The sequence below is a fragment of the Pocillopora damicornis genome, chromosome 14 (assembly GCF_964200805.1).
Source record: "Pocillopora damicornis chromosome 14, jaPocDami1.2, whole genome shotgun sequence".
Taxonomy (NCBI): Eukaryota; Metazoa; Cnidaria; class Anthozoa; order Scleractinia; family Pocilloporidae; genus Pocillopora; species Pocillopora damicornis.
The window spans coordinates 17304483-17322186 of record NC_142683.1 but is presented as its reverse complement, the minus strand read 5'-3'; the positions used below and the strand labels follow the sequence as shown (position 1 = coordinate 17322186).

At 39.1% G+C, this 17704-nt stretch overlaps 3 protein-coding genes and 1 pseudogene across 3 annotated transcripts in view; 3 read left to right on the top strand and 1 right to left on the bottom strand.

Annotated features, from left to right (window-relative positions):
• LOC149034792 (uncharacterized) overlaps nucleotides 1-17704 on the bottom strand; it is a 96554-nt gene that overhangs the window by 34617 nt on the left and 44233 nt on the right. The window lies entirely within an intron of this gene.
• Nucleotides 215-3355, top strand: LOC149034798 (uncharacterized). Its single transcript, XM_089194368.1, has one exon. The coding sequence runs from the start codon at nucleotides 230-232 to the stop codon at nucleotides 3353-3355; it is 3126 nt and encodes a 1041-aa protein (XP_089050494.1). The 5' UTR covers nucleotides 215-229.
• On the top strand, nucleotides 7875-17442 carry LOC149034796 (uncharacterized; annotated as a pseudogene).
• LOC149034797 (uncharacterized) lies at nucleotides 12775-15369 on the top strand. The gene is made up of 2 exons (XM_089194385.1): nucleotides 12775-13550; nucleotides 13892-15369. Exon 2 carries the CDS (start codon nucleotides 13913-13915, stop codon nucleotides 14747-14749), a length of 837 nt encoding a protein of 278 aa, XP_089050511.1. The 5' UTR covers nucleotides 12775-13550; nucleotides 13892-13912; the 3' UTR covers nucleotides 14750-15369.

Genomic DNA, 17704 nt, shown 5'->3' with positions numbered 1-17704 from the left:
AGCAATGTTTTTATCATAACAAGGTCACCCTTATCATCCCTCTTGTTCAGAGGCTTGGGAACCAAGCACGCAAATGTTAAAACGGACTACTACATATCAATATGATCAGAAACATAATCTTTTTTGTTTTTTCCACATTTTTACCCTTAACATAAAAAAGATTGACAAAAACAATAGGATCTTGTTGTCATTAAGACTTCAGTCTGTCAGTGAAGTGGGAAATAAGTCCATGGAGGAAAAAGATCCTATTAGTCATGACCATGGTAGTACAAGTTCAGGTGATGTCAAGAAAGACATAGATCTCTATAATTGGGGAGAAGAAGCCATAGAGTACCTCAACCTATATCTTAAAAAAGCTAAAGAAGTAGGAGACAAGCATGGGGAGGGTAACGCTTATGGCAATCTTGGCAATGCTTATCACCGTCTGGGTGATTTCAAAAAAGCCATAGAGTACCGCAACCTACATCTTAAAATAGCTAAAGAAGTAGGAGACAAGCATGGGGAGGGTAACGCTTATGGCAATCTTGGCAATGCTTATCACAGTCTGGGTGATTTCAAAAAAGCCATGGAGTACCACAACCTACATCTTAAAAAAGCTAAGGAAGTAGGAGACACGAATGGGGAGGGTAACGCTTATGGCAACCTTGGCAATGCTTATCACCGTCTGGGTGATTTCAAAAAAGCCATGGAGTACCATAACCTACATCTTCAAATAGCTAAAGAAGTAGGAGACAAGGATGGGGAGGGTAACGCTTATGGTAGTCTTGGCAATGCTTATTACCGTCTGGGTGATTTCAAAAAAGCCATCGAGTACCACAACCTAGATCTTAAAATAGCTAAAGAAGTAGGAGACAAGCATGGGGAGGGTAACGCTTATGGTAATCTTGGCAATGCTTATCGCCGTCTGGGTGATTTCAGAAAAGCCATAGAGTACCACAACCTACATCTTAACATAGCTAAGGAAGTAGGAGACAAGCATGGGGAGGGTGGTGCTTATGGCAGTCTTGGCAATGCTTATCGCCGTCTGGGTGATTTCAAAAAAGCCATCGAGTACCACAACCTAGATCTTAAAATAGCTAAAGAAGTAGGAGACAAGCATGGGGAGGGTGGTGCTTATGGCAATCTTGGCGATGCTTATTACCGTCTGGGTGATTTCAAAAAAGCCATAGAGTACCACAACCTAGATCTTAAAATAGCTAAAGAAGTAGGAGACAAGCATGAGGAGGGTGGTGCTTATGGCAATCTTGGCAATGCTTATGACTGTCTGGGTGATTTCAAAAAAGCCATAGAGTACCACAACCTAGATCTTAAAATAGCTGAAGAATTAGGAGAGAGGCATGGGGAGGGTAACACTTATGGCAATCTTGGCAATGCTTATATTAGTCTGGGTGATTTCAAAAAAGCCATGGAGTACTACAACCTACATCTTAAAATAGCTAAAGAAGTAGGGGACAAGTATGGGGAGGGTAAGGCTTATGGCAATCTTGGCAGTGCTTATATTAGTCTCGGTGATTTCAGAAAAGCAATAGAGTACTACAACGTAGATCTTAAAATAGCTAAAGAAGTAGGAGACAAGCATGGGGAGGGTGGTGCTTATAGCAATCTTGGCAATGCTTATTACCGTCTGGGTGATTTCAAAAAAGCCATAGAGTACCACAACCTACATCTTAAAATAGCTAAAGAAGTAGGAGACAAGCATGGGGAGAGTGGTGCTTATGGCAATCTTGGCAATGCTTATCGCCGTCTGGGTGATTTAAAAAAAGCCATAGAGTATTACAACCTAGCTCTTAAAATAGCTAAAGAAGTAGGAGACAAATCCTTTGAGGCAATGGCCTACTCTTCACTAGGATGCGTTTTTGAGTTGCAAGGTGGATTGCCAAAAGCCGTTGAACATTATCAAGCTAGCATAAACTTATTCAATTCCTTGAGAGTACTTCTAAAATCTAAAGATGAGTGGAAAGTTAATTTTCGAAATCAGTATCAAATGGCGTATACGGGTTTGTGGAGAGTTCTCGTAGAACAAGGTAATGTAGATGAAGCCTTATTTGTTGCTGAGAAAGGACGAGCTCAAGCTCTGACCGACCTGATGGAATCCAGTTTTTGTGGTGGAACAAGTCACCACAAGGGAGAAGATGAAGATTTCACAGTTTTAAAAAACGTTCCATCAAACACTGTCTTTCAGGCAGTGGACAAAGCTAACGTCAATCTTTGGGTTGTTTCCGAAGGAAAACAAGTTCGGTTAAGACAAAGTAAACTCAAAGGTTTTGTTTCAGAGAATAGTGGAGTTAGCCAGTCCTTTGAGTCTTTCATGCTCGGTGTCTATACACAACTTGGTGTTCGTTCTAATGTGAGATGCGAGAATCGATCTTTAGATGCTTTGAGGGAGGGCCGTTCAAAAGTGGATGAGAAAACCAAAGAAGCCAACCCTCAACCTTACATCCAACAAGACGGATGCATGAGCACTTTGTATGATATCGTTATGAAGCCGGTGGCTGACTTGATTGAAGGGGATGAGCTACTCATTATTCCTGATGGACCCCTGTGGATCGCTCCTTACGCTGCATTGAAGGATGGTAGTTCTAAATACCTGTGTGAATCGTTCACAATCCGAGTCGCTCCATCGTTAGCAAGTCTTAGACTCATTGCCGATTGCCCAGATGATTATCACAAAAGCAGTGGTGCGTTACTTGTGGGAGATCCGTGGGTATCCGAGGTTACTAACAGCGAAGGAGAGAAAGTCCTCGAGCAGCTTCCGTGTGCTAAAGAAGAAGTAGAAATGATCGGAAAAATTCTGAATATCACGCCAATCACTGGCAGACAGGCCACCAAACGTGAGGTGTTGAAAAGACTCAGTTCCGTTTCCTTAGTTCACTTTGCGGCACACGGATGTCCGGAAACTGGCGAAATTGCTCTTACACCTGACCTAGACCGAATATCTACTGTGCCTACGGAGAAGGAGGATTACATTTTAACGATTCGAGATGTGTTGAATGTTCAACTTCGCGCCAAACTTGTTGTGCTCAGTTGCTGCCACAGTGGTCGGGGCGAGATCAAGGCTGAAGGTGTGGTTGGCATTGCGCGCGCTTTTATGGGGGCTGGTGCTCGGTCTGTTGTGGTGTCCCTGTGGGCGATTGATGACGAGGCTACTCTCCAGTTCATGAAATGCTTTTATCAACACCTTGCAGAAGGTAAACCTACAAGCAAGTCACTGAACCTGGCCATGAAAAGCCTCAGAGAATCAGATGAGTTCCACAACATCAAATACTGGGCGCCCTTTATGCTGATTGGAGATGACCTCACGTTTGACCTGATGGCAAAGGAAAGAGAACATTTGAATAGAAAATCAAATAAATGAGAAAATGTTTTTTTTCATCTCAAAAGAATGAAGTAGGAACTTGGAAGGTTTAAATGTTTCTCTATTTCAAACAATTTTTGACTATTTTTCTTTACTATGGTGAAGAAATAAACTAGTCTATTTCATTATATTTTGATCAGTGGAATTGTCATTTTTTGTTACCCTAAAAAATTTAAATGCTTGCGAAGAGAACGAAATGCAACAAGGCCTCTGTTATGAACGAGGTTTCCATTTCCACCAACATGTCACTCAGCTCTGTTCCTGTATTACAATCAGTTCTATGGAAAATAATTTAAAGTTTATTTCTTTTACCCAACCAGGGGCTTTTCCACTGGATTTTAATTACCGTTATGCTCTAAGCTTTTGATAAGCGAAGAAACAATTCGTCATTTGCAAAAGTTGGCGAATGTTTATTTCCAAAACTTTGATTGAATATGTGAATTGATCTTAGACCGTTTTCTACATCATAAATTACTTTGTTACAATTTACCTTCATCTTTACAAAAAATTGATGACCATTTTGAACTCAATCCATTTTAATGCAATCTAGTTCTGTCAGTGCCAAGATTGCCATTCTAAGCTTAATTTGAAGAAGTAAACATCAGAGATGATGTTATTAAATTTACTAACCATAATTATGTTAGAGACATTACACCTACTTTTAGGGGTGTAGCCAGCCTCTAGTCCCGTAAGCCCGGCCTACAATTGTTTTCTGCCCGCTTGACTTTTACTAAAAGATAATATGACTCTTGCAAATAATGAAACAAAAATTGAAATTTGTGAGGGAAGAGGCTTACATTTAGTCAAAAAGCTGGCTACAACCCTATTTTCAATCAAACGAGTCTGGCCAATTTTTGTCCGTTTTACCAAACACTGATCCGTTCGTTTTAAAGAACGACGACAGAGAGGCTTAAAATTGTTCATGTAATCTAAACTAGGAAAGAGGGACGCAGAGTTCACTATAATTAAAGTTTCCATAGGTGTGACTTTTATTGTATGTGACATGGAATTTGTTGTTTCTAGTACGACAATATTTACGCTCATAAATGAGAGAAGCAGTTAACGTAAGCCATGTAGTCCTCAATGGAAATTATTTTGGTGAAAAGGCTCATGAATTAATGTAAACCTAGTGCGTAGTTGAAAACCTTCAGGGCTTCAGGATAAAACTGCTAATTGTTGAAAATCACCTCTTGAAATTTTTTCATCGCTTTAAATTTACCTCAGCATGACTTGAGGATGTCTGATAATATGCGTGGTTGAATATAATGTAACTAGGATTTTAAAGACATGCTGGGACAGTTTCAACTAAACATGGTTTGTACAATGTCAGTGTATTTCGTGTGAAGTGTTTTGATGCAATTTTTTTTTTAATTTGAAGATAATTGTTCATTTACTTTAGTTTATATTAATTAACTCATGAACTCCCAAGTTCTGAAGATAAATTCTCCCAACTGATAAGAATGTGTTTCTCTTTTCTGCCGCTTGTTCCGAGAATTCGATGTAACATTATGTTTCTAGTGAAAGATTATCCTCCGGTTTCGATTTTCTCTAATTGTTATTGACTCCATGTTTGTTGGTGTATTAATACCGTGAGGAGAATTTACATTATGATCAGTCTTGGGAGTAAATGGGTTCATTTTAGCGTCTCCATTTAGCGCGTATTTTACTTAATGCCTTGAACGATTTAATGCAGTTTCTATTGTGCTTATTTTTTAATTCTTTGCGTAAGAGAAATATACAGTGTATAAAATACAAAAACTGCGTTGATTTACATTGTCTGTCTCCATATTCTTAGGATGCACGTAAGATGTAGAGAAAGCTGATCCTATGGGGACTTCAATAGTTGTTTTGACCCGCGCACCAAGTTGATAATGTGTGCAGCTAACAGTGTACAAAAATTCCATGTTTCAAGCCCCCGCTCACTTAACAAAAGCGCGTCATCTCTTCGATTGTGTCTCTTTCACTGTCTATTGTTCTCTGTATTGCCACACGGTTTTGAACGCCGACGGACGTGTTCATATTGTTACAGTGTGCGTCTTTTTTATCTTTTTCCTAACACAAGTTTTTACACCTTTTCACATTTGCGCATCCCTTTTTTTTTCTCCTTCCTCTGGTTCCTTCCATTTTTTTTCATCGCAATTTTCCTTTATTCCCATCTTTAAGCGCACCTCTTTTATCACCCTCAACTTTGTTCTTCTGCGTGCTTCATAGGACGCGACTATCTCCTTGTCTGTTCCAGTTTTCACTCGTCTCAATCTTCGCGCAACATCAGGCTTCTTACAACTCATATACCTCGTTACTCCCCCATAGTAGTTGTTATCATGCGTATTATGTCCATTTTGGGATGGTGTCCTCTTAAAGTCATCTCTAGTGAAATCTCAGTTTTCCTTTCGATTGATTCCTAGTCCACAGGGTGCCAGTACTTGCTCTCCTCAGTCCTCTCATCATAATAGCAGTTATAAAGCGGAAGAGCTCCCACCAAGTCTCGGCGACATAATCGGTGCATTTTGTTGGAAACGAGTCCCTCAATGTCCAAATTAAGGCCTCTTCTATCATTTGATTGGGAATGGGTCAAACTCTCGCCCAGGGTCCACCTACAATGCGAATCCAAGATGGCGGCAGGCCAATCCACAGCCGGACTCTACTGAGTCGGTAGCCGCCATCTCGGATGTAGACGCAGAGAAGACCCTGAGGAAGAGTTTTGACAAAACAATAATTGAGAAAGGATAAGTTACAATAGTGCTTAGAGAGATAGCCGATGACAACTTGAGAGATTCATCATGAGCAAACACGTTCCTTCGATTATTAAACTCCATGTCTCCTCGAATACGCACTCCTATATGCCCCTCTTCCCCGTCCCTTTACATCCCTGTACTGCAAGGTTTATCATCATACAGCACAATACAACATTATACCCCTGAGTAGCACTGTAAATCCGTAAAATGCAGTAACTAGACAACGCTTCACAACAATATGTACCCCTAGATAGCTCTATGCTTCCCTCTACTGAATTTTAAATCACCTTACAGCGCTATATAAACAATTTCTCCAATTTGGCGCCAAAATAAGTGCGGATATTTGCGCGTGGTCATTTTCTCGAATTTCCTGTTCCAAGATGCGGAGACTGTGGGCTTCGAGGAACAGATGACATCCAAGGACAAATATCCGTACATATTTTTGCGCAAAATAGACGCTATTGTGTTTTTTATCCTTCAAATATTTTGCAACGCACGTGAAAAATGTTAATGAACAGCTTACTGAATTGAACACTCGATGAAAACCTCTGCGTCGTTTAAAGAAAACACAGCATTTTCCAGCGCAGTCATGACTCGTCTGACGTGAAGATACAGAGATCGAGAGTTGATTACGGCTTCAAGTTTCAAACTCGTAAAGGCGGGAAATATGTCTTGAATTCTTGGGTTGAACTCAAAAAGTCTGAACCAAAATCATTCATGATTATCGTTATCAATTCTGAATGATTGAAATTCGATCCACGTTTACTTGACATAATAAATTTTACTGCCATTTTGCCAGTTATACAAAGAAATCAAGACACTGAGCAATACCCACAACAAGACACAGCTACAGTGTTGTGAATCTCCATCCTCATCTTCAATAGAACTATGCTATCACGAAGGTAGTGCGCGTGCGTTTACATTTTAAAGTCACTTTAGCACAAAATAATGACCCGATTGGCGAGAATACAGGCTAAACACCCAACAGCGCTGGTGCTTTTTGTGTTTTGGCGTTTGCTCTCTAAAAAGCCCGAGAAAACGTTTTCACTGTCTATTAAATTATTGATTGTTTTCATTTCTCGGGTTCTTCTTTAAAACCGGAACTCGGTTCTTAGCGACTTGTCCAAGTACTGCTCTTATTTAAGAGTGCTTATTTAACTCAGATCGAGATGCCACTATATTTTTCGACTATATCAACTCTAGGCACCCTAACATCAAGTTCACTATGGAAAAACAGGTTAATCACAAATTACCCTTTTTAGATGTCCTGATTGACAACCATGACCCCAGTTCCTCTCTAACTAGGATTTACCGCAAGAAAACTTTCACTGGGTTACTAACTAATTATTTCAGCTTCACCTCGTACTCTTACAAAGTGGGTCTCATTAAGGCACTCGTTGATAGGGCTTACAAGATTAATAACACCTGGTTAGGGTTTCACGAGGACGTTAACAAACTTACTGATATTCTAAAAAAGAATCTTTTCCCTGCTCATTTGATTAATCGAGAAGATTATAAACCGTTTCATTACTGGAACTCAAAACAATCATCATCCCCGGGGTTCCCCTCCTACCACTTCACTTACGTTCTACTTTAAGCTACCCTACATGGGCCACTTTTCTGCTATCACTCAAAAAAGATCCGCCATTTATGAAGCGCTATTGCAATGACTTGGATATCAAACTGGTTTTCTCTTCCTTCAAAATCGATAACTTGTTTGGTGTGAAAGACCCTGTCCCTGACGGGGTCCGTTCACGAGTGGTCAATATGTATGTGCTGGTGTAATGCCTGTTACGTCGGTGAAACCTGCCGGAATTTTTCCACACATGTTAGAGAGCACTTATTCAGTGACAGGGCCTCTCACATTTTCAGGTATTTGAAAGATTCTCCGCACTGTCGCGCTCTATGTTCAGCAGATAACTTCCATGTTTTAGATCACGCCTCCACCGGTTTTCAGCTTAAGATAAAAGAGGCTATTCGTATTCAAAGAGAACAACCATCTTTGAATCAACAATTACACCATGTAAATCTAAAACTATCTTTTTAATTCTCACACTTGCATGCTTTACCTCTCTTCTTGTTGTCACTATTCATCTTAATTAGCATTGTTTTACTTACTATATAATTCAACTTTCAACGCTTTGTACATTAATTAACTGAAGATGACAGAAGTTTCTGTCGAAACATGTTTTACAAACTCAAAAGTTTTGTCGCTTTCTTTAAATTCTTGACTTGCCTGTTAACATCAAGACCCTTTAAAACACTTACCGTTTAGACACTTTCTTTCCTATGACGCTCTTAATGGGCTCAATGAGCTACCAAAATTCTTTTAGAATGCATTTTTGTTCGTGTGACAGCGGAATGTCTCTGATTCTTGAAGTCGATGTTGCCGCAGCAACTGAGACTTCTATTTCGATTCTGTTATTTCGCGACGCAAAACAACCCATGGCATTTACAGTTTGACTGTTAAACATAAAATGAAGATGTGTAGACACTAGCTGAATAGATTGATGAATCCAGCTGCTTTCCTTTAAGAAAGCTGTCATACGCTGTGATGATGGGTGGTGTATAAAAACTCAGACGTTATCTGTGCAAAACGTTTGTCTTTATATCGACCAACATCTTGACTTGTTGTTCACACTAACTGAAAAGGGAAAAATTCCGAATTGCTGCTTGAAAAAACTGCCGTTTGGTCGAGAAAGAGCAGATATGCCCTGTCTCCACCAAAAGCCTTGATATTAAACTTAGTGATTCGTGCATGAGTGAAAATTGGAAAATTGTTTAACATTTTGACAGACAAGAACATACTGACAACAACTCAACACTTCAGCTATAAATTTGCATTTTGAATATGGTAATTGTGTCTTTGTACTACCAGTTAAGCTTCTGAGTTGTTCCCCTGACATGTCTCGAGCCTAAAACTGTTGCCGAACAGTCTTCCTCGGCGATTGGGCCTCTAGGCATCTAACCTTTCTCTATAGTGTTGGTACATGGCATTTGATGATGAGGGATTATGAAATGTTGTTACTATTATTAATTTGCAGATATCGTTGGACTAACTATCAGCGATATTGATGGGGAACCGCTAATTTCCAAGCACAATTAAAGTTCTATAAGTATAGACAATGTGCAGTTATACGCCATATTTGTGTAATCAAAAGAATTCATTTCGCGAACTTTCCTTCGTTCTTCAAACCACTAATTTTCTAATATTTATGCGGTACTTTCATAATTTATTCATTACAATTTCGTGCAAATGTAAAACGAGATTAAAGCTGGCTCGATCTGTCCTCATGGGACATCCGGTGAAAACGTGTGAATCATTACATTGGTGCAGAGGAATTATTTTTCTGTAGTTATTCCGACATCCCTCAACGCACAAATTCAGGCGAATTTACTCATTCTATAAGTCGCGAAGTCGGAAATTAAGAGCGTCCCACCTACCAGAAAAAATTGATCAGTGGAACATTTGCGCTAAAATGTCCGAAAAATTACTAATACCTGTACAAGACAAAGGGATTTTTGATAATATCTTTGCTTCGACTAGTCAAATGATGATATAAGCCCTCGATGTGACATAATTATTAATGACGTCATAAACTTGGACTCCAGGCCTCTGCAGTGATCATGATGCTGACGAATAATACAATGAACTTATGTCTGTAACGTGAAAATTTTACATTTTGGGATTTTAAATTACGCTTTGACATTAGTTCATGTCTTGCGTGAGCAAATTTTTTTGGTTTGAGTCGATGAAATTATCTGCTGAGAACTTCTATTTACGATTTCTTGTTCAACCCGACAGAAAACAAACGAAGGAAGGAAACCATGGAGAACAATTCTCAAGCTAAATCTTCACGCCACTCAATGATGTTTTACAATGTAAAAGGGAAGAAGAGCTCAAAAGAAACTTAGGAAAGAAAGCAGGCCAGGGACACGCTCCAGAGGTTCAAAAATGGTGAGGATCTGAGTGGTAATTATAAACGACAACATAAAACATTAAATCTAAACTACTATAACTTACAACTTAGTTCTTTTTTATTTATTCAGCACAACGCTTAAAAAGAGAATTGAGAGGTATGTATCTTTGCATCATAAAGAGAGTGGCTTTCTATTCTCGAAACCCCCACGGATTACTGCTGCTGGAGTCTGTGCAAAGTCAGTCCAACTAACCTGAGGTCGGTATATACTCGTTGCACACCTCATGAGAAAATGATGGGACAGGGAGGGAAAATCAGGGCGTTGGCTAAATATATCGATTTCAATTCAGTTATTTTTTGATTGAAGCGGGAAGCATTGTGGTTTCCTAATTTAGTTTCTTTATTGCCAAAGTCTAAGATTAAAAGAGCCAATCTCCTCGCTGTTTGCCAATACATCAATTGTATTCACTGTCGACTGCGGCTTACTGAGAGAGGCTGAATGTTTTTCGACACGAATGCGATGCGTGACATGTGCAAGTAAAAAGAAAAACATGACAACCGTTCAAGACTGAAAACTATGAATAACACTGTCCCATTATTTTCTGTTGACGTCTCTAATACACGCAAATCTAATAAAAGGACTGTTAAAGGGCTGTGAAAGAGATTGGACAAGTTGTTGGTAAGATAAGATCGTAGCTATTCTGAGTCACTACGACTTGAGGTGGCAAAAGTCATCTGTTTGTGCTTATGTCATTACTTTAATAGAAGAGATTCTTCCATAGTTGAAAGGTTGAAAATATATCGATGAAAAGCAAAACAATAGTTTTCTGAATGCGAAATCCTTCGTACGCTTTAATCTTTAGTTCAGTATGTCCTATATTTGTACGGGTACTTCAAGGAATGGCGTCAAAATCCACGGTGGTCCCTCTCCTTCATCCTGGCCTTGCTCCTCCCCCTCAGTGGCCTGCAGGCGGAAGTGACCGGTATAGTTGAGAGGAATGTCCTTGATAATCAGCTGCAAACAGGATAAGTGGAGATGCCCACTCTTGTAGGTGCGGTAAAGGACAACTGCAGTGGTGTCGTTGATGTTACACTCGAGGAAGGTGAACAGTAACAAAAACCATGTCCAGGGAAGGTGAATAAAATTGGTAAACACAAGATCGCTAAGGTGTTTCACGATCGTGGTAGCCAGACGAAGTTGCGTTCACAATCTATCTCTGGGGACGCAGAGAGTTTGAATTCACATTTCCAATTCCAAGTGAGTTGAAAACGCGCGCAAATGTTTTAAGCTAATTTTACAAAGTTATTGTTCATTAAACTGAGCTACGCTGACAGTCTCTTCAGTTCATAGGAGAAAGCAATTTAAAACTTTAGCATGGAGGCTACGCGTACTCTTTTCTAGGAACTAGGGAAGGAGCGCCAAGGAAGACCTTTTAGTTGATTGATGTATGTCTTCATTAAACATTTTTTGTGACTCACGTCATGTTAATTAATGTTCACCTCTCCTTTTCAGATTTTCGTTATCCACGCATATACACCCGTCAAAGGATTCTTTACAAAATAATTTTATCTGGTAGAGTATCTCTATCTAATCCGAAGAGATAATGATAATTCACTCACTTCAAGAGACTTTAACCCTTTAACTCCCAAGATCTGATTGTTAATTCTCCTCTCTCGCTGCTACACATTTCCTTTCAAATTGGTTACGAGAATTTGGTGTTAGATCATAATAATAACTTCTACCTGATAAGTTTGAGTATTCTCATTACCTGTTTGCAAAATACTGTATAGTTATAATAGGGAGAAGTTACATGTTAATCACTTCTGGAAGTTAAAGGGTTTAAAGTTATTTAATTAAGGCAAACACAAGGTAACTGTTAGATAATCCTTAAATAGTACATGTAATGTTATTCATATGTTATGCATGTAATGTTTCACTATCGTCAATTTGCTGAAAGGTGAATAAGCGCATTGAAATCAAAATTGATTTCCTTCAGGCTCTGCTCACTGAACTACAAGTCTGCTGTCGGGTGACTAACGTGGACGCTATTTTAGTTCCTTAAATTTCTCATTTTTCAATATATGCGTCAGCAACTGAAATTAGATTCATGAAACAGGGACGCATTTTGGAACAAAAATCATGGCAATAACTGGTGTCGGTCGCAAAGGTAGAACGGACGATTACTGGTCATTCTGATTTTTCGGTCATTGCTAACGTAATTTAATTTTAATTGCGGTCATTAAAGCATCATCCTAGGCAGACCCTTGCAAAAGTTTCACCAAAACTGCAGAAACGTGAAGATATTGGCTTAAACGCACAACATTGGAGTTATATCAAGGTCAGAAATAAATTTTGATTTCAATCCAGCCTTTTTAATTTTCTCAAACACACTTGCAAGTGCAATGACAACTGAATGTTTTTAATAAAGACGAAAGACGGCTGCTCGTCCCATTTGGCGCAATTTTCGATCGAGCGTCGAAAATAATCCGAGATTTACTTTGCCACGCTCTGTGATTGGTACAGAAAACTCTCGCTCCTTTCGCAACCAATCAGATGCAACGCTAAACCCAATCGTGACTTGTACCCTCGCGTGTTCCCGCCATTTTTGCAGTCTGCTTTTTTCTTCTTTGAATTCATATTGGTTCTTTGAGATAACTTCCTCTTCTCTGGTTAGCCGAAGAAATTACTTCGGCTTTGATTTCATTACACTCAATTACTTTTGGTAATTCTATTTCTTTCTTTCTATGCGATCGACAAAGAAAATGACTTTGACGAATTGTAAATAGCCTGTTCCTCGTCTGGTCAGAAATGCACATGGCATAGTATTCGTGTTTTCGTGTTTCAAGCGAAATTGTTAGTTAATTCTTTTGTTTCCAATTAACATATAAACGGGTTTAAACCCTGATGATCCAATTCCATTTTATTTTTAATACTGAGACTGCGTGCTCTCTTTGTTACGTACTTGTTCAAACGCATCTAATTCAGTGTTTAAAATAATAAGAGGTGAGGTTGATTCAAAGGATTGCTCCTAATCTAACCTGAACTGATTAACAAGGATCTTTACATTCAATATGTCATTTAATTATATCATAAATCAGTGAAAAATATGTATATTTTCGCCGTAAACAGAAATGAAAAGAAGTATATCGACAGTTTCGCTGTTTGCAGTGACTCAGACAACGACTAAACTGACAAGTTGTTCAATCAATTGATTTATGCATACAGTATTTCATTTTCGTCAAACGCTTAAACGTTAATTCATATGATCAAATTCCGTTCAAACAAGGTACAGAAATCAACAAGGAAACTGCTTTGCATGGAACATTAACTCGAAAGACTGGAAAAGAAAGGGAATCTAGTTTCAAAAAGGGTCTAAATATCTTGAAGTTTTCCTCTGAAATGACAATTGGAAAACACAGCTAACTAATGATTAACACGGGTTCTCTTAGCTGCGGAGTATCACTGTGTTATTTCCTTCCCAAGAAGCTGAGGCGTAATAAGGTTTGTCAAGAGATAATTCGCAGGAGAGCGAATGGAAGGTATGCTGAAAAATTATATCAGTATCAGGGTAAACTGTATTGATCATACACGATTGTCTGGTGATCAAAGAAACCAATCACAAGTGCCACATACGTAAAAGATGGTTTAGCTTACGGCGAAGGCACTTAAAGAGCGTGTTACTGTATTTACCATAACAGTTGTAATCTTTTAAGTTCTCAAGAATAAGAATTAGGGTAAAACAAACTACCGTGTATTCGGTTAAAAGTGATGGAGTCTTTCGACCGCTTAGGGGTGCAGTTGATATCAATGGGAAACTCTTTGTAATATTTTTCTTATATTTGTTTCAGTATAAGGTCAACTTAATTTTATCCTATCCTAGTCAGGTGGTGTTGACAGTGCCATGACAACTTGTATTGAGATACGCCGGCCACTGTTACAGGAATCAGCCGATTGCTACTGGCACTTCTTTCCAGAAGGACAAAGACAAAGAAATCCCTATCATGTAAAACTCTCAGCACTGGCTTTCAGTTTGTTGTTGCTATGGCAGCTAGTTGGAGCATTTTTGTACATGGTTCGTGATGTTGCTTGCTTCCGGGACAAATCCACTGCATATCAGTGCAAAACAGATGCGGCTTTCCCTTTTTCAGAGGATGTCACGATGGTGTGGCTGGCTTCGCTATGTATTTTCACCGCTATCTCTATAGCTGCCCTTCAGAATGTTCCGCAGTTCCCCGGTTACAAGGCGATCTTACATCGGCTCAAATACGTTCCTTCATTTTGGACTTTAATAATCCTTTTGACCGTCGCCTTGTTTCGATATGTTAAGCTACTAATTTCTATCAAATCTTTGTCATCTTGGGTCGTAATTGTTTGCTTGATGGTAAGTTACATTCTGAGAACTTTGGTCGTGGGATTTTTAAATTACACCAGGTTAAACTCCCTAAAGCAGAAATATCCCATTTACATTTTTGTTATATCTAAACTAACAGTGTTCTTGTTTTTCATTGTTACCTTTATCAATCTCATAGCTACCCTTTTAGCCCTGAGTGTGGAAATCCGCGAGATGCATAAAACAGATCGAGCTAAGAACTCGCTCGATTTGAATTTGGATACCGTAAACGAACTGCTGGAGGTCTTTGGTACAACCACTTTTAGAATTATGTTAATGAAATTCTTTTGGGAAAAGTTTTTCGTCGACGACAGGAACATTCTTTGTTTCCATATACCTTTGGAGTGAGAAAGACAGCGAAAATCGAGAGAGTTTCATTCTCGTCCTCAGAGCCACTCGTTTTCGCTTACTCTGATCACTTGACAAGCTCACTGTATACGCCTTACCTCTTATGTAGATTAGTTTTTCAGCGATTCCATATCGTTTGAACTAAATGTTTTAAAAAATTTTTTCTAGCTAGATGTTCTAAATTTGTATAATTTATTACTTTGCTTTAATTGTTAATGTTGGAACAGTGTGACACATGAAAGACGCAGTGTGTATTTTGAACCACAAAGCCATAATTTCGTCATACTATACAGCAGAAGCTCTCCACTTCCGGTTTTCCGTGTCATGTACTTCAAGCTTGAGCCTCGGTTTTTCCCGTGAAAAAACAACTCCTAATATTAGGCAGCAACGCTGTCGGCAAGTTTGTAGTTTGGGTAGTTGTCTTGAGATTTCGCGTTCGATAACGCTTCTGTTAATTTTATTTGGACCTTACTAATCTTAATGAGTTCCTTTGAGACATTCCCAGAACGAACTGAGTTGGCAAGGTTGTAAAAAAAGGTTATAGAACAGTCAAAAGTAAGGATTTAACTTAACTAAAAACTGTAAGAGGACTTTCCTCATTCATCAAGTATAACTCAACTTCAAGTGCCATAATACATGTAATAATAATGTAACTTAAGAGATGGCTTAAGTAAATCTTATTCTTGGTGAACTTCAAACCTTAGTTTGAGTCACTTCCTAGGAATCAACTATCAACTGATTGAGTAAATCAAATATGTGAACTCAAACTAAAGGGAAACTAGCATTAGAATCAAATAAAATTTTTAACTTTGTATTTAACCTAGTCCTAGAAAGATTAACCAAAAACATGTACCATTATAAAAATTAAAAAATGGGTTCCATTTTTCCGTTTTCGCATTTAGTAGGATAAAAATGGGGGTTCTGGCGCATTTTAATATCCACCTTGATTTTTAAGGCAACTCAGGAATTTAACCTTGAAATCAACCTTGATTTCAAAAAACAGTTCTTGCACATTTTTGAGACAACCATGATTTCAAAGACAACTTAAATCATTCACCCGGCCTGTGAATAATCTTCACACCCTTTTCATAATGTTTCACTCGTGAGTTCTGAAGAGGATGTAATAATATCAACTTGAACGATCCTCTTGTCACGCCATCGTGGTGTTAATTGTTCGTTTGAAGATTTTCAAATATTAATGTTGTATCTTCTCGCAGAGAAGTCGTGGCGTGCCTTCATTTGTTCTTCTGTCAAAATTGTCTTTGTAAATGAGAAGTTATCTCATTAATAAGTCAAGAAGATTCCATGATCTTTTAGGGAAGGTACGTTTTTTATTTGGGGGGGGGGGGTGGGTCGGGTTATTTTAGAAATTTTTTTTTGGGAAAAAAGTCGTGGCCCTACTACTTCCCAGAATAGATTAATGCATGACCCTTCACAAATGCCTACACAAAACATCTGACCCTTCCCCCACCTCCTCCAAGACAAAAATAATCGGAAGTGAAAATAACTAACCGGAAGTGTTACTCACATAACGGCGTCTGCATAGACTTTCTGAAGAGGAAGCCGGTTAAGTCTCTTTCAACGTAAGAGTTCGATGCACACAACAGTAAAGTCATGAATGCGTGAGCTGTTGCTGAGGAGGTGTGTCTTCGAATTGACGACTCCTCAGCGCCATGGGGGTATATTTCAGCATTTGTGGTCGACCGACAAGAAATTCAAATTTTCTACAACCGTGGGTACTTGAAAGAGTATCTTGGAGTCACCAACAATCAAAAGAGATCTTTTTCGAGGCATGGGTATTTTTCCGCAAGCTAGAACAATTTGAGAGCCTCCATTTTGAGAGAGGAGAGCTTTATATGGAGTATAGGCGCATATCGTGTCAAGAGCGAAATGGCCAACTATGTAAATTTTGCGAGAAGGATGTGACTACCAGCGCGACACTTCCATCTCGACGATCATATCCCGACTATGGCAAGCTACTTAACTTCCATTATCTCTCTTGGAGTGCAACCCCCACCAATGGCCGTGAGCAGGACGACTTCCAGCCTCGAGCTCAGATTAAGCGATTGTTTGAGGAAAGTGAACTAGTCTGTGGGGACAGTGAGGCTATTAGAAATTAAAGTTTTCAGATAAATACATTGTCCTTGAAAAGCTTGTGGCAGAGTATGTTGAGCACCTTGCCGAGACAAAAATTGCGCAACGAGAAGAAAAAAGAGGAGACCAAAAGGGAGCGAATGGAACGGCTGAACCGGGAATACAATGACATTGACTGGGTTGGACTGTAAAACTCCGATAAGCTGTCTTCCTTGAGGGTGGACGAGCTATCCTCGTACTTTTCCCATCGCAAGATCACCTTCAAAGGGAAGAAAGCTGAAAAGGTCGCAACGATCAAAGCGCACATTGGCAGCTTGCTGTACGATTCGATGGAGTGTCAACAACCTCGGCAGCCGCCGCTAAAAAATGTGCAGCAACAAGTGACCTCATCACTTTGCGGCGTTGAAACTGACTCGCAAAGTGGTGTAGTAGATCGAGTTGTCGGTTCAAGTCCGAGTAGCTTAAGAGACGAATCGTCACCAGAGACTGAATTTATACCAGAACCCCGCGGGGAAACATTACCGCCGTCAAAATATGGACGAAGGCGGGCACGAGTCGAGAGAGACGATTATGTTAGTTGGGAGAAGGCAGTTTTTTGATATAATATTTCGACACCTGTAAATAATTTAGATTAATCTTGACTGGTAGCTTTACTTCTATTTAAGGTTTCTATACACTTCTTGACTGGTAGCTTTACTTGTATATACAAGTTTAAGGTTTCTATACACTTCTTGACTGGAAGCTTTCCTTGTATATACAAGTTTAAGGTTTCTATACACTTCTTGACTGGTAGCTTTACTTGTATATACAAGTTTAAGGTTTCTATACACTTCTTGACTGGTAGCTTTCCTTGTATATACA

What these genes read in the sequence shown, in the direction of transcription:
- LOC149034798 (XM_089194368.1), top strand. Translation starts at nt 230, where the DNA reads ATGGAGGAAAAAGATCCTATTAGTCATGACCATGGTAGTACAAGTTCA.
- LOC149034797 (XM_089194385.1), top strand. Translation starts at nt 13,913, where the DNA reads ATGACAACTTGTATTGAGATACGCCGGCCACTGTTACAGGAATCAGCC.